This window comes from Carcharodon carcharias, chromosome 4 (genome assembly GCF_017639515.1).
Source record: "Carcharodon carcharias isolate sCarCar2 chromosome 4, sCarCar2.pri, whole genome shotgun sequence".
Lineage (NCBI taxonomy): Eukaryota > Metazoa > Chordata > Chondrichthyes > Lamniformes > Lamnidae > Carcharodon > Carcharodon carcharias.
Genome location: NC_054470.1, coordinates 188,387,268 through 188,412,216, shown reverse-complemented (window position 1 = coordinate 188,412,216; position 24,949 = coordinate 188,387,268). Strand labels below are relative to the sequence as shown.

The following is a 24,949-nucleotide window of genomic DNA, read 5'->3' as shown; positions in this document are numbered from 1 at the left end:
TGAGAGGCCATAGTTTTAGGCTAAGGGGTGGTAGATTTAAATCAGAAATGAGGAGGAATTACTTTTCTCAAAGGTTCGTGAATCTGTGGAAGTCACTACCTCAGAGTGCAGTGGATGCCGGGACGCTGAATAAATCTAAGGAGGAGGTAGACAGATTTTTAATTAGTAACGGGTTAAAAGGTTATGAGGAGAGGGCGGGAAATTGGAGTTGAGGCTGAAATGAGATCCGCCTTGATCGTATTGAATGACAGGGCAGGCTCGAGGGGCTGAATTGCCTACTCCTGCTCCTAGTTCTTATGTTCTGACTGCTGCACGTGCCTGCCGAGTGAAATATCACACAAGCGCGCGATGATGTCGGAACGCTAGCCTGACCTCATCTCTTGCGATTTTGCGCTTGTTTGGGCTTCCTAGTTCATGTTATCTTTTCTCCTGATTGACAATGATTTGGTAATTAGTTCTGACCCATATTTTTCATTGCAAGGTTAACCCACGTTATACAGATCCATCACTCTCGGGCTGTTCAATTATTTATACTTGCTCTGGTATCAGGAGGTTTTGTTTGTACAATTTCCTGAGCCTCAATTGGCTAAATTGTCAACAATGGTTATATGAAAAGCAGAACCTTGTGGAGGTGATAGGGTCTTGGCTGCTAGCTGCAGGCCTGGTGAGAGTCCCTCATTAGCTCTTTTTGGGAAGGCCTGCCTTATCCCGTCGCACACTGGCACTTGACAGGCCAGCAGCCGGCCTTCCCCCCCCATCAGAGGCCCCGCCCACTGAGAGCTGCCAGCCAATCAGAGGCCGACAGCTCTACTGAACAGCAGCGCCACCAGAGTGTTGGTGGCTGCTGCCGTTACAGCACCCACCCGAGGCCTAGGATCAACCCTGGCAAGAGTGGGGTCGTGGGTTGGGGTTCGCGGGTTGGCAGTAAGAGCGGGGATGGGAGGGGGGTTTCTCAGCAGATTCATCCCTTCCTGATGCTGGGTGCTGAGTGCCTTTGAATGGAGACACCCACTGCAACACATCCCCAACCCCCCCACCCCCAGCAGCCTGAAATACCCTGATGGGGCTTAGTTGTTGTCTTCCCTGCATGGCGAGCCGTCCACCCACGGCTTGGTTAATAACAGCAATGGGCAGGATGAGGCCCTTAAGTGGACATTAATTGGCCACTCAAGGGCCTCAACTGGTGGCAGAACAGAAAGGCCGTCCACGGGCCTTCCCACAATGGACTTAATCGGGGTGGAGGTGGGAGGAGGGCGGGGTCTTACCCGTCACCCTCCTGCCCAATTAAATGATTCCCCCCCCCCACTACCAAACTTGTCACAAGGCGGGGCACAAGATTCAGTCTGAAATCTTTGTTACGCAACCATTGGCTCCAGTGCCATCGATAAAGCATTACCCAATTTTAAACGCAATAACCTAACAGATATTTGTTTTCATCTAGATACGAAGGCCACCTGTTATGAAGGTAATGGGATGTCTTATAAAGGTACCAAGGATGAGAGTTCCTCTGGTATCGAATGCATGCCTTGGAATGAGGACTTCTTGCGAGATAGGTTAAACGTCAGTAGCTTGGAAGAAGCTCTCCAGCTGGGCCTGGGCAATCACTCCTATTGCAGGTGGGAAGCAGATTGAATAGTCATTTTCAAAAGGGAATTACGAACGTGCATATGAACGTACGAATTAGGAGGGGGAGTAGGCCACCCGGCCCCTCATGGCTGCTCCTCCATTCAATAAAATCGCGGCTGATCTCACCTTAACCTCAACTCCACATTCCTGTCCATCCCCGATAACCTTTCACCCCCTTGCTTATCCAGAAACTATCTCGTTCTGCCTTAAAAATATTTAAAGACTCTGCCTCAACCACCTTTTGGGGAGGAGAATTCCAAAGCCTCACAACACTCTGAGAGAAAAAAAATTCTCCTCACCTCTGTCTTAAGTGGGTGACCCCTTATTTTTAAACAGTGACCCCAAGTTCGAGATTCTCCCACAAGGGGAAACATCCTCTCCACATCCACCCTGTCAAGACCCCTCACGATCTGATATGTTTCAATCAAGTAGCCTCTTACTCTTCTAAGCTCTAGCGGATTCAATCCTAGTGTCCAACCTTTCCTCATAAGACAACAAGCCCATTCCAGGTATTAATCTGGTAAATCTTCTCTGAACTGCTCCTAATGAATTTACATCTTTCCTTAAATAAGGAGACCCAATACCATACACAGTACTCTAGATGTGGTCTCACCAGTGCCCTGTACAACTGAAGCATAACCTCCCTACTTTTGTATTCAATTCCCCTCCCAATAAATGATAACATTCTATTAGCTTTCCTAACTGCTTGCTGCACCTGCATTCTAGATTGGATAAATACTTGAAGGGAAAACATTTGCCAGACTATGGAGAAAGAGTAGGGGAGTGGGGCTGGCTGTTTCAAAGATTCAGCACATGTACAATGATCTCAATGGCCTTCTTCTGTGTATTCTATGGTTCTATAGTTAATTCAGTGTAGGTACAGGGTGATCAATGTTAGAAGAGAGAGAGAGAGAGGACGACACAGGAACGGAAGAATTAGAAGCAGGAGGTGGCCATTCAGCCCCTCAAGCCTGGTCAACCATTCGAGAAGACCATGGCTTTTACTCTTGTTCCCCTTGCAATAAATGCTAACATTCCATTTCCCTTCCTAATCACTGGCTACAACTGCATACTAACTTTTTGTGATTCATGCACCAGGGCACCAGACCCTGGAGTCTTTCACCATTTAAATGACATACTGCTTTTCTATTCTCCTTTTCAAAGTGGACAAGTTCAAATTTTCCCACATTATACTTCATCGCTCAAATTTTTGCCTACTCACTTAGCCTATCTCAATCCCTTTGTAGACTCTTTATGTCCTCTTCACAACTTCCTTTTTTACCTATCTTTGTGTCATCGGCGAATTTAGCTACCATACATTCGGCCCCTTCTTTCAAGCCATTAATCGTTGAAGCCCTAGCACTGACCCCTGTGGCGCTCCGCTGGATACAGTGTGCCACACTATGTGGCTGACAAGAGAAGGTAAAGATTGCACTTGATCAAAGGGAGTGGCTTATAAGGATTCCAGAAAAAAGTGAGAACCCTGAGGATTGGGAGCTATTTAGAACCCAACAAAGGAGGATCAAGAAACTCATTAAGAAAGGGATAGGAGAATATGAATACAAGCTAATGAAGAATGTAAAGGAGGACTGTAAATGCTTTGTTAGGTATCTGAGAAGGAGGGATTAGCGATAATGCGGGTCCATTACAGTTGAAAAGAAGACCATTTAAAATGGGGAAACAGGGAAATGGCGGAGGAACTAAACAGTCACTTTGCGTCTGTCTTCATGCAAGTAGATACAGAAAATCTCCCAGATACACTCAGCAACCAAGAGGCTTGTGTAACTGAGGTACTGAAAGCAATTAATATTAGTAAAGAGATAGTACTTGAAAAGTTAACTGGGTTGAAGGTTAATAAATCCCCTGGACCAGGTGAGCTTCATCCCGGGGTGTTGAAGGAGGTGGTTAAAGAGATAGTGGATACATTGGTAGTAACCTTTCAAAATTCTATGGGCAGAATCTTCTGACTGACATGTGGGTGGCGGAGTCTGCACACCACCGCTTAAAATGTCACACGCTGATATCGTGCGAGCGTCCTGATGTCAGTGCGCGGCATTGAGATATTTAGGTCAGCGGGCGCGCTAAGAAGCGGGACGTGTGCCCGCCATTAATTAAAGGCCTTGTTAAGGCCCTTAACTTGTCAATTGACGCCGATTATGAGGGGCCCGTGCAAACTCCGGCTCGGCGCACGGGCCCAATGGACAGGCGGGTAAATGATTTTTTTAACAAACCTCATCCACTGGCGGGATGAGGTTTGATTTCGGCTTTAAAAAAGTTTAATAAAGTTTTTGTGCCCTTTATTAACATGTCCCGTCGCGTGTGACATTGTCACATGAGGGGGGCATGTTAATGATTTTTTTATTTTTCTATTTTTAAACTTTGAAAACATTTCAGCGATCTCCCTGAGGCAGCACTTAGCCTCAGGGAAATGTGCGCGGAAGAGTCCACTCTCGCATTTGGGGAACAACCCCTGCACAGGAAGTGCATAGCGCTTCTGGTCGGGCGTCACGCTGGGTGGGCCTTAATTGGTGGGCGGTGATTGGTTGCCTGCTCGCCGCCAAGTTGGTCGGGACCGCCCGCCCGTCAAGGGCAAAATTCAGCCCTATAGATCCTGGAAAGGTTCCTGTGGACTGGAAAGTAGCGAATGTAACCGCACTATTTAAGAAGGGAGGAGGAGGGAGAATGGAAAACTACAGACCTGTTAGTCTGAAGTCAGTACTGGAGAAAATGTTGGAACATCTTATAAAGGATGTGATAACTGGGCACGTAGAAAAGAATGGCAAAATTGGGCAGAGTCAACATGAACTTATGAAAGGGAAATCATGTTTGGCAAACTTGTGGGAGTTTTTGAAGATGTTACTTGTGGCATAGATAAAGGAGAACCAGTGAATGTGGTGTATCTGAGTTTTTAGAAGGCTTTTGATAAGGTCCCACACAGGAGGTTAGTAAACAAAATTAAGTCACTTGGGATTGGGGGTTATATAATGGTTTGGACTGAGAATTGGTTAGCAGTCAGAAAACAGAGAGTAGGAATAAATGGGTCATTCTCAGGATAACAGGCTGTGACTAATGCGGTACCGCAAGGATCAGTGCTGGGGCCACAGCTATTCACAATCTATATCAATGATTTGGGTTTGGGGACCAAATGTAATATTTCCAAATTTGCTGATGACACAAAACTGGGCAGGAATGTTAGTTGTGAGGAAGGTGCAAGGGGGCTTCAAGTGGACTTGGACAGTCTAAGAGAATGGGCTGAACATTGACAGGCTGAATATAATGTGAATAAGTGTGAAGTTATCCACTCTGGTAGAAAAAAACAGAGAAGCAGAATATTTCTTTAATGGTGAGAGGTGGGGAAGTGCGAGTGTCCAAAGGGTGTTCATTTTTTCAAATTAATTCACGGGATGTGGGCTTCACTGTCTGGGCCAGCATTTATTACCCATCCCTAGTAGGGTCAAACATTCACAAATGTAATGTGAGGATCTACAGGGAAACCTCACACCATGTCATCACCATCCTCCACAAATCTGGCAGCTATGAGGGCCTCCCGAGTGCACCTGCCTCATCTGGTCAGTGCAAAAGCCTCATCCCCTTCGCTGTCACCACCGGGGATCCCCTCACCCTCACCCCCATTGGCATCCTCCTCATCGGAGGAGACCTCCAGCTCCTCCATCTCCTCCTCAGCCAGCTCCTCACCCCGTTGCAGCGCCAAGTTATAAAGGGCACAGCAGACGACGATGATGTGTGACACCCTCTGTGGACAGTATTGCAGGGATCCACCAGACCGGTCCAGGCACCAGAACCACATCTTCAGCATCCCGATGGTCTGCTCCACCAAGTTGCGAGCTGCAACATGAGCCCCATTATAGCGTCGCTCTGTTGCAGTCTGAGGCTGCTGCACGGGTGTCATCAGCCTTGGCCTCTGTGGGTAGCCCTTGCCCCTAAGGAGCCATCCCTGTAGCCTCTGTGGGCCTTGGAAGACTGCAGGGATCTGCGAGTGACTCAGGATGTAGGCATCATGCATACTCCCTGGAAACCGTGCACATACCTGCAGAATGTGTTCCTGGTGGTCGCACAACAGCTGCACATTCAGTGAGTGGAATCCCTTGCATTTGATGAAGTTCACTGAGTGTAGTGATGGAGACCTGAACGCCGTATGAGTGCAGTGAATCACACCCTGCACCTGTGGGAATCCTGAGATCAGGGCGAATCCAATGGCCCTTACATCCTGGCTGTCCCGGTCCCGGGCGAAATGTACAAAGTTGTGTTCCATGGAGAAGGTGGCATCCGTGACCTCATGGATATGTTTGTGGGTGGCAGACTGTGAAATCGCACAGAGGTCACCTGTGGAGCCCTGAAAGGAGCCACTGGCATAGAAACTGAGCACCGCAGTCACTTTCACAGCCACTGGCAGTGGATGCCCTCCATGTCCCCCTGGCACCATGTGCTGCAGTAAATTGCAGATGTGAACCACCAGGTCCCTAGACATGTGCAGTCGTCGGAGACACTGATTCTGTCATCTGCAGGAATGGCGGGTGGTATCTATAGACCCTGGATGTCGGTAGGCACTGACCAGCTATGGCTCACTGTCGGTCCTGGGTAGCATATGCGGGAGCCTCTGCTGCCCCTTCATGAGGTTGCTGCTCCTGCCTTTGTGCAGCCAGGAGCCTCAGTCACTCTGTCCTCAGTCTTCTACAGCCCCTGTAGGCCATCAGGCATATGGCTAGGTCCAGGATCCATGATCCTGTTGTGGTCCTCCTGCAGCATGAAAGAGAGAGAGAGACGTGGTTATCATGGTTATGCTTAGCACCTTTCCTGGCCCTGTGTGACTGCCCCTTAATGCTTCCCGGAGAGCACTGGTCACCCCTCTGATGGCTAGAGATGAGTGCATTACATGGCCGCCCTGTCAACCTGCAACATGGGGGACACTGGTCCAAACCAGGATGCTGAGTTTGCAAGGGGCTGTGAGCGTCTTCAGCAGTGACTGCTACATGGTCAGCGCTGGAGAGGAGATTGTACAACGTGTGCAGTCCAACTGCTCCACAGTTCAATAAAGTGGTGGCAGACTCAAAGTCTGTGCCGGGGTGAGGGGGTGGGCGGTGGTAAGGTATGGAGCACTTGGTGGCCCTTTGGCACCTCCGTGTTGCTTGCATGAGCAGGCAGGCTAGGAGCCTGACCCCAATCATATCACTGTGGCTGCGCCTGATCTGTTTTAGCTGCAGCGGGATGGTCAGTTTATACAGGTGTCCCTAATGCGTGGCCACTTCCCTCGCTTACCCTGACACCCACCTTGATTGCCTGTGCACGGGATACAGCGCCAGGGCAGCACTTGACCTCCACTCCCTCAGCAGTCACCTCCGAGGCTGGCCCCAGCACTTGCCCCCACCCGCCGGGGCAAAGAGACAAGAGTGGAAAGAGTTCAATAATCACTTAGACAGGTGCGGGATAATTATGGAAAACCAGCATGGATTCATTAAGGGAAAATCAGGTTTAATTTGCTGCAGTTTTTTGAGGAGGTAACAGAGAAGGCTGATAAGGGCTGTGGATGTGTTATATATGGATTTTCAAAAGGCACTTGATACAGTGCTACACAACATACTTGTGAGAAAAATTCAAGGTCATGGAATAAAAGGGAAAGTAGGCACTTAGATAAGAAATTGGCTGACTGACAGGAAACAGAGTGTAGTGATAAATGGTTATTTTTCAGATTAGAGGAAGGTTTGTAGTAGAGTTCCCCAGGGGTCAGTGTTGGGATCCTTGCTCTTCCTGATATATATTAATGACCTAGTGTTATGATCCTCAGCTGAAGTCACTCCTGGACAAGCCTGATCCCAGAGTGGAACCCAACTTGATAGACCCTAAATTTTGTTTGTTTGTGTAGATATGTGGAGGGTAGCTACTGATCAGAGGCACAAGAGTCAGCTGATGAACTTTTAACAAAAGAATATAACATTTATTCAACAAGAAAAGATGAACTATATTGCAATATTCCTTCACCCACAACTATACCTTTACAGATATATTCAGATTTATAAGGATATCACAAGTTACAAAAGCTATCTTATACTCCAATGTTCACAGTAAGTACAAAGTCCATGTAAACCAATAGACACCTTGTGGTCAGACACACCACACTCTGAAACCAAGTGACAGATGCCACCTCAAAGGGATGCAATGGATCTCTCCTCAACTCTCCCCCAGATGTTTGTCACACTGTGAACCAACCGGTCTCACTGCACCCTGTCCTTCACTCAAGGGTTTCCAATCTCCACTCTCCAAGACTTCGTCTTGGGATCTTCTCCCAAACCAAAGCTTTCTCTCAAATGCCTTCTGCAAGGGTCCACCTCCAGGGTTTCAAACTCTCCTTCTGATGTTCCTCTTCCCAGGGTCACCATGTGTATTCAAGCTGTCTTCCACGCACTCTGTCTCACTGACTCAGCTGTCAACAGTACCACTGCTTCACATGCCAAAGAGTTACAGGCCTTCAGTTGACTCTTTGGGCCTTCATGCCTCTCACATTAAATCTGCTTTCTGCAGCTTTTGTCTCTTTCAGCCTGAAGCTTGAAGCCTTTTTCTCTGCCCCTCAATCTTAACTTCACATAACAGGACCTTTTCCAGGTTCCCGTCCTTCCTTTGACTAGAAGGTTATCTTTAGACTTTCTCTTCTTCCACTCCTCTGAATTTTTGGTGTTTTTTCTTAGCTTGGGATTTGTTATCTGTCCCCTTCTAGGCTGCTTCTGCTACAGTTGTCTTCAAACCAACTGAACTCGAACAGCTTCCAAAACAAACTGCTGTTTTCCTTCTTCTTTTGTGTGTCTGTGGGAGGGACCTGCCTCTCTAGCCCCCTATTGCTAGGCAATATTCCAATCCTTCTACCCTTGTATGTTTACCTTTATTTTATAGGAGCCGTAACACTCCTCATTAGAAATGCAAGCACCTTTTTAAAGCGAAACAAAAATTCCATTCAACCTTCCTCAACACACAGATACAGAAATACAAATCAAATTTAAACCTTAAAGCTAAAACCCATTCCTAACACCACAAATACCAATAAAACTTACTTAAACTATCTCTGTTTCCTAACACCTAAGCTATGGTATTCAGGGCATGATTTCAACATTTGCAAATGATACGAAGATTGGAAATGTTGTCAACTGTGATGAGGATTGTCTTGAACTTCAAAAGACATAGACATGTTGGTGGATTGGGCAGACAAGTGGCAGGTGAAGTTCAATGTAGAGAAGTGTGAAGTGATTCATTTTGGTAGAGAGAATATGGAAAGACAGCATAAAGTAAAGGGGGAAACTCTGAAGGAGGTGCAGGAACAGAGGGACCTCGGTGTGCATGTACATAAGTCATTAAAGATAGCAGGGCATGTTGAGAGAGCAGTTAATAAAGCATATAGCATTTTAGGCTTTATTCATAGGGGTACTCAATACAAGAGTAAGAAGGACATATTGAACTTGTATAAGACACTAGTTAGGCCCCATCTGGAGTATGGCATCCAGTTCTGGGCTCCATACTTGAGGAAGGATGTGAAGGCATTGGAGAGAGTACAGAGGAGATTCACTAGAATGATTCCAGGAATAAAGAACTTTTATTCATTTATAGGATGTGAGCATCACTGGCTGGGCCAGCATTTATTGCCCATCTCTAATTACCCTTGAGAAGGTGGTGGTGAGCTGCCTTCTTGAACTGCTACAGTCCATGTAGTGTAAGTACACCCACAGTGCAGTTAGGGAGGGAGTTCCAGGATTTTGACCCAGTGACAGTGAAGAAACGACAATATATTTCCAAGTCAGGATGGTGAGTGACTTGGAGGGGAACCTCCAGGTGGTGGTGTTCCCAGCTATCTGCTGCCCTTGTCATTCTGGATGGTAGCAGTCGTAGGTTTTGAAAGTGCTGCCTAAGGAACCTTGGTGAATTCCTGCAGTGCATCTTGTAGATGGTACACACTGCTGCTACTGTTTGTCAGTGGTGGAGGGAGTGAATGTTTGCAGAGGGGTACCTGGACAGGCTTTGGGGAGTCAGGAGGTGAGCTAATTGCCGTAGGATTCCTAGCCTCTGACCTGCTCTTGTAGCCACAGTATTTATATGGCTGGTCCAGTTCAGTTTCTGGTCAATGGTAACACCCAGGATATTGATAGTCAGGGATTCAGCGATGGTAATGCCATTGATTGTTGAGGAGTGAAGGTTAGATCCTCTCTTGTTGGAGATGGTCATTGCCTGGCACTTGTGTGGTGCGAAGGTTATTTGCCACTTGTCAACCCAAGCCTGGATATTGTCCAGGTCTTTCTGCATTTGGGTGTGAATGGGAGAGGTGGTGGCACAGTTCTATTGTCACTGGGCTAATATTCCAGAAGATCCAGGGTAATTCTCTGGAGATCTGGGTTCGAATCCCACCAGGGCAGATGGTGAAATTTGAATTTTAAAAAAATCTGGAGTTAAAAGTCTGATGATGACCATGAAACCATTGCTGATTGTCATAAAAACCCATCTGGTTCACTAATGTCCTTTAGGGAAGGAAATCTGCTTTCCCTACCTGGTCTGGCCTACATGTGACTCCAGACCCACAGCAATGTGGTTGACTCTTAAATGCCCTCTGAACAAGGGCAATTAGGGATGGACAATAAATGCTGGCCTAGCCAGTGATGCCCACATCCAATGACCGAATTTAAAAAACTGCTTCAGTCTCTGAGGAGTAGCGAATGGTGCTGAACATTGTGCAATCATCAGCGAACTTCCCCACTTCTGACCTTATGACGGAAGAAAGGTCATTGATGAAGCAACTGAAGATGGTTGGGCTGAGGATATTACTCTGGTCAATGGTAGCCCCCAGGAACTCCTGGAGCTGAGATGACCACAACCATCTTCCTTTGTTCTAGGTATGAGGATAGATTGGAGAGGTTGGATAAAATGGCTGAAAGGAGACTTGATTGAGGTATTCAAGATCCTGAGGGATATGGACAGTGTAAATAGTGGGAAACTGTTCCCACTCAAGAGAACATTAAGAACTAGAGAGCACAGAATCAAAATAACTGGCAAAAGGAATAAAAGTTTATGTGAGGAAAAATGTTTTCACTCAGAGGGTGGTTAGAGTCTGGAACGAACTTCCTGAAAAGATGATGGAGTTAGGTTCGATTGAGGTATTCAAAAGAATTGCTACCTGAAAAGAAAATAATTGCAAGGTTTCAGGGATAAGGCAGGGGAGTAGGACTAGGTAGAATGCTCTTTCAGAGCAGCCTCAATGGGCCCAATTCTGCAGTGTAAGGTTCTGTCATAATCCCTGGGATGGCAGGTTTGTCTTATTGAAGAGAGATTGGGGAAACGGGGCCTGTATTCTCTAGAGTTTCAAAGAATGAGAGGTGATCTCATGGAAACTTACGGAATACTTACAGGGTATGACAGGGTAGATGTGGATAGGAAGTTTCCCCTGGCTGGTGAGTCTAGAACCAGGGGACACAGCCTCAGAGTGAGGGACAGGCCATTTTGGTCTGAGATAAGAGGAATTCCTTCACTTAAAGGGTGAATCTTTGGAATTCTCTACCCCAGAGGGCTGTGGAAGCTCAATCATTGAGCATGTTCAATACAGAAATTGATGGATTTCTGAAGATTAATGACATCAAGGGATATTGAGATAGCGAAGGAAAGTGCGGTTGAGGTAGATGATCAGCCATGATCTAATTGAACGGTAAAGCAGGCTCAACAGGCTGAATGTCCTACTCCTGTTCCAATGTTCCTAATCCATTTATCCCTACTCTCTGCTTCCTGTTCACTAACCAGTCCTCTATCCGTGCTAATATGTTAAATTCTACATCACGAGCTCTTATTTTGTGACATCACCTTTGATGTGGGACCTTACCAAATGCCTTTTGGAAACCTAAGTACGCTACATCTACAGGTTCCCCTTAATCCACCTTGCTTATTACTTCCTCAAAGAACCCTAATAAATTGGTGAAGCATGATTTCCCTGTCATAAAGCCATGTTGACTCTGTCTGATTGTATTGTCGGCAGGTTAATATTTTGAGCAGATCTTAGTCAGAATTCTGCTCCAGCCAAACATGGGACAAGGCAAATGTTTTAAGCAACATGCCATATGAGCTTTTGGATGGACCGATTCAACCAGTCACCCACTCAGGTGATCGTAAACGCTCCCATGTCATTATTCGAAAAGAGCAGGAGAATTTGCCTTGGCCAATACTTATCTCTCAACCAATATGACTAAAAACACTTTATTTAATCTTTATTAATTTGCTGTTCATTGGATCTTGTTGTGCGTAAATTGGCTGCCTTGGTTCCTATGTTAGCACAGGGACTTCTCTTCAAAAGTACTTCACGGTCTGTAAAGAGCTTTGAGATGGTGAAAGGAACTCTATATATGTGATCCTTCTTTCCTCCCTTCCATCCACCATCTTGTGCATTTCATGTACAACTTGCTTTGTTGATAAGTTAATCACACACTATAAGAACATAAGAAATAGGAACAGGAGTAGGCCATTCGGCCCCTCGAGCCTGCTCCACCATTCAATAAGATCATGGCTGATCATCTTGTGTTTCGATTTCCACATTCCCATTTAACCCTGATAACCTTTGATTCCCTTGCGTAACAAGAATCTATCTATCTCCACCTTAAAAATATTCAATGGCCCCACCTCCACCACCTTCTGAGGCAGAGAGTTCCAAAGTTGCACAACCTTTTGGGAGAAAAAATCTTTCCTCATCTCTGTCCTAAAAGGGCAACCCCTAATTTTAAAACAGTGCCCCCTAGTTCTGGACTCATCCACAAGAGGAGACATCCTTTTCGATGTCCACCTTGTCAAGGCCGTTCAGGATCTTGTACACTTCAATCAAATCACTCTTCTAAATTCCAGTGGAAACAAGATATAGCAAGGTAGAATCATTATCCAATTATCTGTTGCAGAAACCCAGATGGTGATGAAAAACCCTGGTGTTACATAATGTTAGACTACCATGTGTCCTGGGAGCACTGCAATGTCGCAAAGTGTGGTACAGTAAGTGAGTATCCCAGCATTTTCAAATTACTTTACAATATTATTATCGTGTGTAAGTTTATGCAAGCTCATGTCATTGTCCGTTCCTCAATATTACGCTAAAGTGTCAATTCTTCTCCAATTTCACCAAAACCGACGTTAGTCTGCTCTCACGGATGGATGTAAAAGATTCAACAATGCTGTTTGAAGAGCAGGTTCAGTTCTCCCCTGGGGCCTGGCCAATATGTATCCCTCAATGAACATCACCAAAGGCAGAACAATTCCCTGTGAGCTCACTGTGGTTGGGAATTTATTACACATCATAAGACAAGTTGGGATAAAAATTTTCTTTGGAACAGTTGGTCTCAAGCTTTGAAAATGTTCAACTCTATGGTCTCTCCATTAAAACATGGGGTCATAGAATGGTTACAGAAGGGGAGATGATTCGGCTTGTCATGTCTGTGCCAGGTCTCTGGAAGAGCAGCTCACTAGTCCCACTTCCCACTTTTTCCACCTAGATCTGTAGATTCTTTCTCTCCAGACAGTTATCCAATTATCTTTTGAAGCCCTTGTTTCAATCTGCTCCCACCAGGCCCTCAGGCCATCCATTCCTAGACTTCAAGGCAGCATTTGACAGAGTGTGGCATCAAGAAGTCCTAGCAAAACTGGATTCAATGGGAATCAGGGAGAAAACTCTTCACTGGTTGGAGTCATACCTAGCACAAAGGAAGATGGTTGTGGTTGCTGGAGGTCAGTCATCTCAGCTCCAGGACATCACTGCAGGAGTTCCTCAGGGTAGTGTCCTTGGCCCAGCCATCTTCATCTGCTTTATCTATGACCTTCCTTCCAGCATAAAGGCAGAAGTGGGGAAGTTTGCTGATAATTGCACAATGTTCAGCATCATTCATGACTCCTCAGATACTGAATCAGTCTATGTCCAAATGCAGCAAGACCTGGACAATATCCAGGCTTGGGCTGACAAGTGGCAAGTAATATTCACATCACACAAGTGCCAGGCAATGACCATCTCCAACAAGAGAAACTCTAACCCTCGCCCTTTGACATTCAATGGCATTACCACCATTAAATCCCCCACTAACAACATCCTGGGGGTTACCATTGACCAGAAACTGAACTAGACTAGCCATATAAATACTGTGGTTTCACGAGCAGGTCAGAGGCTAGTAATTGACCTCCTGACTCCCCAAAGCCTCTCCACCATCTACAAGGCACAAGTCAGGAGTGTGATGGAATACTCCCCACTTGCCTGGATGAGTGCAGCTCCCACAACACTCAAGAAGCTCAACACCACCCAGGACAAATGAAAGAATGAAAGTCACCATAATCCCAGAGGGCCATAGGCTGCTCTCTCATTAGAGAGAGACAACCAGTGGTGAGTTTAACCTGAGGCTCAACGCAGCTCAGGTGAGGGGAGAAGTTGAGAGGGCATGGATGGCCTCAGCCAGTACGGGAATTGAACCCACACTGTTGGTGTCATGTCACTGAATCACAAACCAGCTGTCCAGCCAACTGAGCTAACTGACCCACCCCCCCCTCCCCCAAACAGCCCGCTTGATTGGCATCCCAGCCACAAATATTCACTCCCTCAACCACCGATGCACAGCAGCAGCAGTGTGTGTACCATCTATAAGATGCACTGCAGGAATTCACCAAGGCTCCTTAGACAGCACCTTCCAAACCCACGATCATTACCATCAAGAAGGACAAGGGCAGCAGACACAGAGGAACACCAACATTTGGAAGTTTCCCTCCAAACCACTCACCATCCTGACTTGGAAATATATCACCGTTCCTTCACTGTCGCTGGGTCAAAATCCTGGAACTCCCTCCCTAAAAGCACTGTGGGTTGTAGGGGCTCCCCTTTTCCCTCAGAGACCCTCCCCACACTCAAGTTCATGACACCAAATTCACAAGTGTATGGCTTCAACAGAATGACCAGCTAGACAAGTTTCTTCTGATAATTCACAATCGCTTAATTGAATCACCCATAACCCCACAGTACAAAGCCCCAAATTTAAAACAACCTATTCCCAGTACCCAACACAAAGTCACCATGACTCGGTTACAACTTACAAAAACGCAGGCTAAACATCACATCCTGTCCTGAATCCTTAAGAAAAAAACCCTCAGATCAATATCACCAAGATATGGTTGAAACAAGTTATAAGATATCAGCAAAAAAACACCAAGTTTTTGCCCCAAACCTTCACAAAACCCTCAGGTGATTTGGCTGAAATTTACAATCCTCCGCATGGTTGGTCCTTCCGGTGAGAACTGTGGGTCCGTGAGCCAGGTTGACCCTTCCTGACTCTCCTTCCTGACTGCAGCCCAAAAACTTCAGGCAAGTATCACCATGATACGGCTGTAAACACTTACAACCCCAACACGGCTGGTCTGTCCGGTATTGACTGTTGGCCTGAGTCGAGGTGACCAAACTTGACCCTTCTTCCAACTGCAGCCCAGATGGTCAGACTTGTTCTCCTTTTATAATAACTTAACTCAAACCTGTCAAAACATATTTCCTGTTGTTCCAATGTTAATTGATTCCTCGCAAAGTCCAGACAAATGTCATCAGCTCCTGCTGGTTGAAACATGGGAGATGTATCCAGACGAATAGTACCAGTTCTCATTGCTTGAGCAATTCTCCTGCTGTTTGAGGTGGCACAGTAACAGCACCTGGCTCCAAAGTTAATGAGGGTTTGAATGACCCTGTTCCCGTACTATTGTCTGTGGTGGTTGAATAATTCCTTGAGTGTATTGTATTGATGATATGTCCTTTATGCCATTCTATTGGGTAATCAGACTTCTTGATCGCATTAGCCAATGTCCAAACCCTTTTGACAAGTCACTGTGCTTTCACTAAATGTTTGAATTAACCCCTTGTTGCCCAGCCCTGTACTGCTGACTGCAGCTTATCATTTTGAAATTTATATTTCGAATCATGAGGTCAAAACATGTCCGTGGGTTTGAAATGATGCTCCATAAATTTCCCAGTTGGAGGGGATTTCAATTCTACTGGGAATACTTTCACAACATGGACTGCAATGATCCAAGAAGGCAGCTCACCACCACCTTCTCAAGGGCAATTAGGGATGGGCAATAAATGCTGGCCCAGCCATCGAAGCCCACATCCTGTGAACAAATAAAAAAAAACTCTAGATCCTGATCACTCACTGTGTAGAATAGTTTTTCCTCATGTCGCTATTGCATCTTTTGCCCATCACCTTAAACCTATGTCTTCTGGTTCACAATCCTTCCTCCCTACCTCCTCTGTCCAGAACCTTCATCCTTTTAAATAACTCTATCAAATCTCCACTTACTGTTCTTTAATATAACTTCCTTGCTTTTTGTTCTCTTGTCCACTTGTTAACCCTTAATTTTTCATTTGTTCATGGAATGGGGCCATCACTGACTGATTTATTGCCCATCCCTATTTGCCTTTGAGAAGGTGGTAGTGAGTTGCTTTCCATTTGGTGTAGGTACATCCACAGTGCTGTTAGGGAGGGAGTCCCAGGATTTTGACCCAGTGACATTCCATGTGCTTTTGAAGTTCTACACCGTTCTCCTCAATTCCACCTTCCCTCTCCATTCCCATATCCCTTGATAAGCACATGCAAAATCGGAGCAGGATCATGCCATTTGGTTCTTAAAATGAAAATCCACTCTGAAGGATTTTACAGAGCTCCACTGGCATAGTTGAAGGTGGGAGGGCTCATAAAATGCTGCTTGTGACCTACCCGTTGCTTTCCCAGCCATCCCCAACCTGGATCCAAATTTACGGAAGGCGCTGGAGGCATCAGCCAGACACTCTGCCCTTGGGCCTTTTGAAGCCCTTAACTGACCAGTTAATGGACACGTAGGTCCCTCATCCTGCCCCTGCTTCTGTTTTACTTGTGGCAGGGAGAGGCCCAAGTCAGGTGGATAGCCCAGCAGCTTTGATTGGATGAGCTAGTGTCGGGCATGAGGGCTGAGAACCTTCTTTGGAGGGCCCCCTGTGCCCAGCAGAGACATCCCTATCACTCCCAAGGTCATACTCCCCCTTTACTCTCCCCCCACCCTGGCCTCTCAAATCCAGCTCCCAAACCCCTCCACTGCCTTGCCAGGGCTTACTAGCCAGGCCCTGCCGATACCCTGGACCTACCTTCATTCTGGTCTCCATAAACTCCTCTTGTTCAGGGACTGGCTGTTGTCCCAGTAGTGGCCACTGCTTGAACCTGGTGCTGCTGTGGCTACAGAGCTGTCGGCCAATCTGATTGGCTGGCATCTCTCTAAGGTGAGACTTTCTCCAAGACTGGAGCAGAAGTCTTGCCCTGAGCCAATTAACGCCCCACGGAGTGTCAAGTGGCTGCAGGGGTGCTGACCTTTTGGTGGGCTGGTTCCCTAGTGACTTTCTAGTCAAGAGGTGGGAATACAGTGCCCAACAAGATCCAGCCTTGAGCATATAATCCAGTCTGACACTCAGTGCAGTACTGAAGGAGTGCTCCATTGTTAGAGGCGCTGTCTTTCTGATAAGATGTTGAACCTGTCCTCTCAGGTAGCCTAAAATATTCCAGAGAGACACAATTTTGAAAGAAGAGTAGGGAATTCTCCCTGGTGTCCTGGCCAACATTCACCCCTCAACCAACATCAGTGAAAAAATGGATTATCTTGTCAATAGCATTTTGTTGCTTATAGGATCCTGCTGTGTGCAAATTGGCTGCTGCATTTCCCAAATTCCAATAGTGACCACGCCTCATTGGCTGTAAATCACTTTGGGACACCCTGAGGTTGTGAAAGGCGCCGTATAAATGCAAATTCTTTTTAGTGTCACCTTGAGAGCACAAATTGATGATGGGTTTGGTTCTGCTCATTGTCCTATCTTTCAGATGTATGGTCGAGGAAAGTTACTCCTATTGCAAGGTTTACGTCATTGACAGTTCCTCAAAAATCGCCCTCGTGCGGGAAACGTGCCAAAAAGGGCCCAAGACCAAGGATTGTTGGGGGGTCCTCAGCCATGCCTGGCTCTCAGCCCTGGCTAGCGGCCATATACATTGGGAGGAACTTCTGTGCTGGATCTCTAATATTTTCTTGTTGGGTTGTCTCTGCTGCCCATTGCTTCACTAATAGGTAACTATAGACTATTAGACTAGTAATCCAGGGACCCAGGTTAATGCCCTGGGGACACAGGGGGTTCAAATCCCACATGGGGGAATTTATATGCAATTAATAAACCCGTCTGGTTCACTATTGCCCTTTAAGGAAAAAAATCTGCCGTCCTTATTTGGCCTGGCCTACGTGTGACTCCAGACCCAAAGCAATGTGGTTGACTCTTAACTGTCCGCTGAAATGCCACTTGATTCAAGGGCACTTAGGGGTGGGCAACAAATGATGGCCTTGCCAGAGACGCCCACATCCCATGAAAGAATTAAAAAAGCAAACTGAGCAACCAATTCCTGGAGTTGTTAAGACAATTATCTGAGTTGACAGATTTATGTTGGGTCAGGTTATCAACGGTTGGGGGGTGGGGGGTGGTGGGGTGGGGAGGTGGCAGTGTCCAGCCAACCAAGTGGCAGAAGAGGCTGAGTGGCCAACTCCTGTTCCTAGATCCTCCAGTAGCTCTCCCATCAAACTGGGAGTGTCCTTGCTCCAGTGGGAAGCTCCAGTTGGTAAGAGAATATGAGCTTCTGCCAACTCCCAATTTCCTGGATCTCTGGAAAGCCACAGAAACGACACCTCCAGCAGCACCCCCCCCACTTCATTCTCCTAATCGCGTGGACATGTGGGGATTCCAGGAGCATTTTGTTGCAACATGAGGTTCCCGCCTCGTTGTGCTCCATATTCATTCGGGACTTGGTTTCTCCCTAAGTGAATCGATGGTAGCTTGTTCCACATTCGTACCACCCTCTGAAGACTAATTACCCCTTCATCTCGTATGAAGCACTTAAGGGGTGCTCTTGGCATTTCCAGGGATGATATGCAAACGCAGCTTTTTTTGGAGGGCAGGGGTGTTTCTTTCCAACTGCCCTTTCCTGGATGACTTCTACCAGGAAGTTTTGTAGATTTGTTAAAGAATTATTTTGTTTCTCATCACCGCGTTGCCACAGTGAAATCTGACTGGTATTCTCTCTTTCCTTTAAGTCCACTGAGTTCATCCATCAGAGTTGTGTTCGGCCAGCATTATTTTAATAAAACGAGCAAGCATACTCAGGAATTTGAAATCGAGAAATACATTGTACACAACAAGTACACTACATTTGACGAAACCAGGCACGACATAGGTAAAGCTGCAAATATTCCTCCTATCTCTGTGCAACGGTGAAGTTTCGTTTGAATCGCCAGGCACGTATGTCTTTTTTATGTACCACAAACGGAATCTCTTTCTATCTCCTAGTCCTTCTAAAGTTGAAGAAGAAAATGAAACACTGTGCAGTCAAGACTCGATTTGTTCGGCCACTCTGTTTACCGGCTGCAAGTGATTTCTTCCCAGCTGAGACCGAGTGCCAAATCTCTGGGTGGGGACACATCCACGAAAGTAAGAATCATCAGAGTTCTCAGTCCCACGCTCCTTCTCCGACAGGAAAGTGTGGGAAGTAGTACGGTGGTGTTGGTGGTGTTGTTGGTGGTGTTGGTGGTATTGGTGGTGGTGGTGGTGGTGGTGGTGTGCTACAGGTCACTCAGGGAGCCCGAGTTGCTCCGGCAACGTTCATTTTGTACATGCATGTTGTAGTCTGGAGCTATGGACGGTGATGGTGGAGGCTCCAACATTTTTTCCATCACACGGCTGACCAGGAATCTCTCCCACTCTCGCTGCCTGCCATTGGCTTGTGCTGGAAGGATTTGCAGATTGGCACTCGACCTGTTTGACGAATGCACCTTCCTTGGGGAAGTCGTATAACAACTATTAAAAGTGACATAGATTAACATTTTGGATGGAGCCCCTCATCGAAACATCCATGGCTCAATGGGCAATGAGTCGATATCCCACCCTAGAGATTTGAGCTCGTAGCTCTGGGTAGTCTTGCCAGTGCTACACTGTTAGAATGCTGCATTTTTAGAGATGCTGCCCTTCCACTGAGGTCTGCCTGTTCTGGTTCCTTGCGTAAGGCAAAGTCCCACGGACAGTAATATGATGCTAATAAGATAACCGAACTTTATTGATCTTGGTTGAGGGCTAAATGTTGACCAGGACATTGGGGATAACTCCCCTGCTCTTCTTCAAAATAGCGATATGGATCTATTATGCCCATGGGAGGGATTAATGCCTCATTCGAAAATGCCACCTCTGTCAGTGCAGCACTCCACCTGTACTGGACATTTTTGTGTTCAAGCTGTGGGAGTGGGACTTTAGCCTCCAACTTGCTGAGTCTCGGTGAGAGTGCAGCCCGCTGAGCCATGGTTGACAGTGAAATGGTCATTGATATCGATGGGGTCCTGCTGCTGGCAAAATAGATTGTGGGACTTGCCAACCGAAATGTTGTTGTTCAGAAAGCCTTCGGGGATAAATACAAGCCTTCGTTTTACTCTGGGAAACAGAGTAAGACAGATTTTTCAGTCACAACATTGTACATCATGGCAAGACCTGCCCAAGAATTGTGTAAGAGCGCAATGAATGATCAGACAGACATCACTTAAAAGGCAGATTTTTTACTGATTGAAAATGTCCATCCCTGTTTACAAATCAGCTCATTGCCCACCCCCCCCAACTCCCCTGTAACACACCCCCTTTCCTCTAGCCCTACAACCCCTAGTGATCCCTGTGATTTTCCAATTCTGCCCTCTTGCGCATATCTGATTCCCTTTGCCTCACCAATAGTGACTTTTCCTTCAGCTGCCTGGACCCTAGACTCTGTATTTCCCTCTGTAAATCTCTCAGCTTCTCTACCTCTCCCTGCCACCTTTAACATGCTCCTTAAAACCTACCGCTTTGATCCACCTTTCCCAATGTGTCAATCTTTGGCTGCTCCTGTGAAGCGCCTTGTGACATTTTAATATGAACAAAAGAAATAGGTTCAGGCCTTCGGAGATAAATACAAGCCTTTGTTTTACTCTGGGAAACAGAGTAAGACAGATTTTTCTGTCACAACATTGTACATCACGGCAAGACCTGCATCATGGCAGGCCCCTTGAGCCTCCTCCTCCATTCAATAAGATCGTGGCTGATCTGATTGTGGCCTTAACTTCACTTTCCTGCCTGCCCCTCGATAAGCCTTGACTTGGTTGTCAATCAAAAATCTGTCTAACTCAGCCTTGAATACAATCCACCGCATGCCAGGGAAGAGAATTCCAAACACTGACAGAAGAAATTCCTCTCCATCTCCATCTTAAATGAGGGATCCCACCCAGCCCATGAGGGATCCCACCCAGCCCTCCTGACGTTAGTCAGCCTTTGGCCTATGTGTTTCAATGAGATCACCTCTCATTCTTTTAAACCCCAATGAATACAGGCCCAACCTGTTCAACCTTTCCCCAGACAAACGCCTTCATCCCATGAATCAGCCTAGCGAACCCCCCCTCAACTACAAAGGGGAATGCGTAAACACACATTGTTGTTGATTCTGTTACAGACAGGAGAGAGACAGGCAAATGGTATTTACTTCCTCTCACCACCTGTCTGTAAGCAGAAGGTGTTTTGAATTATTTTTAAAGTATGCAGAGTCGTGTTTTCCTAAACCCTCAGTTTGTGTGATCCAATTTACTAATGACCCGCAGCAAACTCACTTTAGGATTAATTCAGAAGGTTAGTTTATTTCACATTCAATCCTGGATTGGGGGGGGGGGGGGGGGGGGGGGGGGGCGGCGGCGGGGGGGGCGGGGGGGGGGCGGTGTTGGTGGTTGTGGGTGAGGGGGGGAAGTGTTTGTATTGTCTCACTCCACTGCTCGCATGTGCACACATATGCATGCACATGCATGCAAACACACAGTAAAGGGGAGAATAGAAAAGGAGTTTTATAATTACGGATGCTAACAGTACAAGAACCACAGAAATGAATATTAGTTCACCTGATTTCCAGAGACAGAGTCCAATGTGGGATTCTTTCACATAGGAGTTCACGTTCAGTTGGCTGAAGACTGGAGTTGTAGAGTTCGCTTCACAGTTGGTGCTGATACCACAAGATGAAGTCGGTGCACAGAGACTGGGTCGATTCTGCTGGTGATGGTAGGAAATCTTCCAACAGAAACAGGCTTTGAGGAGCAGGCTGTCATTCTGCTTCTTGGTGGTTCACTAGTTGGATGTTAAACGACAGAGGTTAAGGATGTAACGCATACAAAAATGCCAGAGAGTTGGGTCATGTGACATGTTGCATTAATGGCTAATTGCAGCTTAACAAACAATTTCTGTGTTTCTGGCCAGAATTCCATTGTTCCTCCTTAGGAGAGAGACACAAAGTGATTATTAACATCTCTTCCAGTTTATAAAAACAAAAAAACTGCGGATGCTGGAAATCCAAAACAAAAACAGAATTACCTGGAAAAACTCAGCAGGTCTGGCAGCATCGGCAGAGAAGAAAAGAGTTGATGTTTCGAGTCCTCATGACCCTTCGACAGAACTGAGTTCTGTCGAAGGGTCATGAGGACTCGAAACGTCAACTCTTTTCTTCTCCGCTGATGCTGCCAGACCTGCTGAGTTTTTCCAGGTAATTCTGTTTTTGTTTTCTCTTCCAGTTTAATGAGTTTTGATGTCTCTCTTTTGTGATAGTTCAGGTTGGGGAGCCAATTTGTCTGTGCTTCCTCTGCTCCTGTTGATTACAAGGGGCTTGTAATCAACAAGAGCACCCATGAGGTGTGAGATTCCACAGGCTGAGTGAAGAATTCTTTTGTCCTTGTAACTCCTGGTGGTAGCTCCCAGAACAAAGGGCCAATCCTGTAATCATGTGACTTGTAGCAGCCATCTTTTGGTTCAGCAAAAAATCCATTAAAAAAATAGCAATAAGCATAAAGTTTTGAACATACAGTGTTAGATTTCTTTTCATATGGTAGGAACCCAACAATTTGGATGCCATGCTGGACTATTTTTCATGCCTAATTTTATAAAAATTACAGAGGTTTGACAGAATGTTTTCAGGGATGAGTTATGAGGAGAGAACAGGATGGAGATTTTTCAAGATGGTGAGAGGTTTTGATAGCGTAGATGGGGAACAAAAAATCCATTCCCCCGGTGAGCGTATCGCTAACTAGGGGTCATAGATTTTGTAACATTGGCAAATGATCTCAGAGGAGATGAGAAAAGATTGCTCATTCACCGAGTTGTTGGGATCTGGAACACCTGACCTGAGAAGTGGGTGGGAGCTGATTCCATAAATAATATTAAAAGGGAGTTGTTGGGACTCTGCAACTGCAATTCAAAGAGCCAGCACAGGCAAAACGGGCTGAGGGGCCTCCTTAGGTGCTGTAAGTTTCTATTTCACTATGATTCTACTTTCTCTCTTGCTTTATTTCTTTTCCAGATATGACTGAACATTCGAGCACTTTGCAGGAAGCCTCTGTCCCCATTGTATCCCAGGCATTGTGCAGCAGCAATCTTCTCTACGGTAGTGAAGTGACGCCAAATATGGTCTGTGCTGGAGATCTCCTAAAGGGTGTCGATGCCTGCCAGGTACTCGATATGCCTTCTACCTGAGGCATCGTCCAAGCATAAAAAAGCTGCCAAGTTTAAATCATTTCGATTTCAAAAGTAAAGTTAATTGACTGTGGTTCACTTTGACACACAATCCTGAGATCATGATGAGCTGTCACTTGAGCTTATACCAGGTCACACCAGGTCACACCAGGTCACACAGGGTCACACTTTTCGTTAAGGTAATGCATCATGGGTTACGCGTCCAGTCCCTTGATGAGCAGGACATCAGCCTTGGATCAATGGCCAACACGCTCATCTCTGAGTCAAAAGGCTGTGAGTTCATGCCTCACTGCGGTGACTGTGTGTAGATTCTGAGTTCAGTGCAGTACTGAGAGAGTGCTGCATTGTCAGAGACCCTATCGTTCACATAGTGTGAAAGATCCCAAGGCTATTATTTCAAAGAAGTGTGAGGCAGATCCCCCTGGTGTCCTGGCCAACATTGACCCCATTGATCAGCCAATAAATTATACTGCTCTTTGTGGGACCTTCCAGTGCACAAGTTGGCTGTGTCTGTGACAGTGACTACATTTCAAAAAATACTTCATTGGCTGTGAGGAACTTTGGAACACCCTGACGTTGTGAAAGACGCTACATAAATGCGTATCTTTCTTTTCCTTGAACGTCCCATTTGCTGCACTAGGACAGACCAGCCACTAGGTTTATATATTCTTAGTATTTACAGATGTCTCTTATAACCCTTTGTCTCTTGGGCTGATCTATGCAGGGGGACTCTGGAGGTCCGCTGGTGTGCTACAAGGATGACACTGCGTACCTGTATGGAATTATCAGCTGGGGAGATGGCTGCGCTAAGGTTAACAGGCCGGGAGTGTACACAAGGGTCAGCAATTACGTGGAATGGATCTACAAGAATATCAAACGTAGGCCCAAATACGGCAGGAAATGCTAACCTTGAAGGATGGGAGTTCTTGCTTCACCAAAACGATGAATCCAATCACTACCTTCCTTTTTGTGCGTGTGGAAACAGTGACTTTGGAAGAACCCCCATTGTTCTGTTTTAATTATTCAAACCAGAAGATTGGCGTTGACCGTCTTGGCCTGGAGTCTTCGGGAATTAAAGAATTCAAAATCGTTAAAAAAAAATAAATTGTGTGTTTATTTTCTCCTCCGATTTTATTTTAGTGTTTTCATTTACTCGTTATAAAACTGCTGGAGGTGGTTATAAAGAGATGTTTGACTGGACTGGGAGGTTGGAAGTCACATGATGAAGCCTCCAGGAATATATCCAACCAGAGTTGGCAACCCTGCGATGGAGGTACATGGTGTGGTAGTGGTAGTGGTGGTGGTGGTGGTCGGGGGGGAAGAGTGGGGGTGCAGATTAACAAATGGTCCTGAAAGGAGTGTGTCCTGAGGGGTCCCAGCCAAATATGAGGCCTTTGTCAGTGTTAGAGGCTTAATGCAGATGTACAATCACAGTATAAAATCATAGAAAAGTACAACATGAAAGAAAGCCAGATGGTCCATTTTGAAAAACAATCCAATTATATTTCACCCCCCTTTCCCATTTCTACTTAGTTCTGTTGAAGGGTCATGAGAACTCGAAAAGTCAACTTTGCTCTTCTCCGCCGATGCTGCCAGACCTGCTGAGTTTTTCCAGGTATTTCTGTTTCTGTTTTGGATTTCCAGCATCCGCAGTTTTTTTGTTTTTAATCCAATTAGTAACACTTTCTGCTCTTTCCTCGTGTCACTGCAATT

At 46.1% G+C, this 24,949-nt stretch overlaps 1 protein-coding gene across 1 annotated transcript in view; it reads left to right on the top strand.

The window, feature by feature from the left end:
* LOC121276816 (hepatocyte growth factor activator-like) overlaps positions 1–24,260 on the top strand; it is a 41,621-nt gene extending 17,361 nt beyond the window's left edge. Inside the window, exons 4-10 of the mRNA XM_041185360.1 lie at positions 1,442–1,616; positions 12,549–12,643; positions 17,505–17,745; positions 18,757–18,896; positions 19,010–19,150; positions 23,064–23,212; positions 23,961–24,260. Coding sequence (XP_041041294.1) covers positions 1,442–1,616; positions 12,549–12,643; positions 17,505–17,745; positions 18,757–18,896; positions 19,010–19,150; positions 23,064–23,212; positions 23,961–24,143 — 1,124 coding nt within the window. The 3' untranslated portion in view covers positions 24,144–24,260. The remainder of the gene's footprint in view (positions 1–1,441; positions 1,617–12,548; positions 12,644–17,504; positions 17,746–18,756; positions 18,897–19,009; positions 19,151–23,063; positions 23,213–23,960) is intronic.
* The last annotated feature ends 689 nt before the right edge of the window (positions 24,261–24,949 follow it).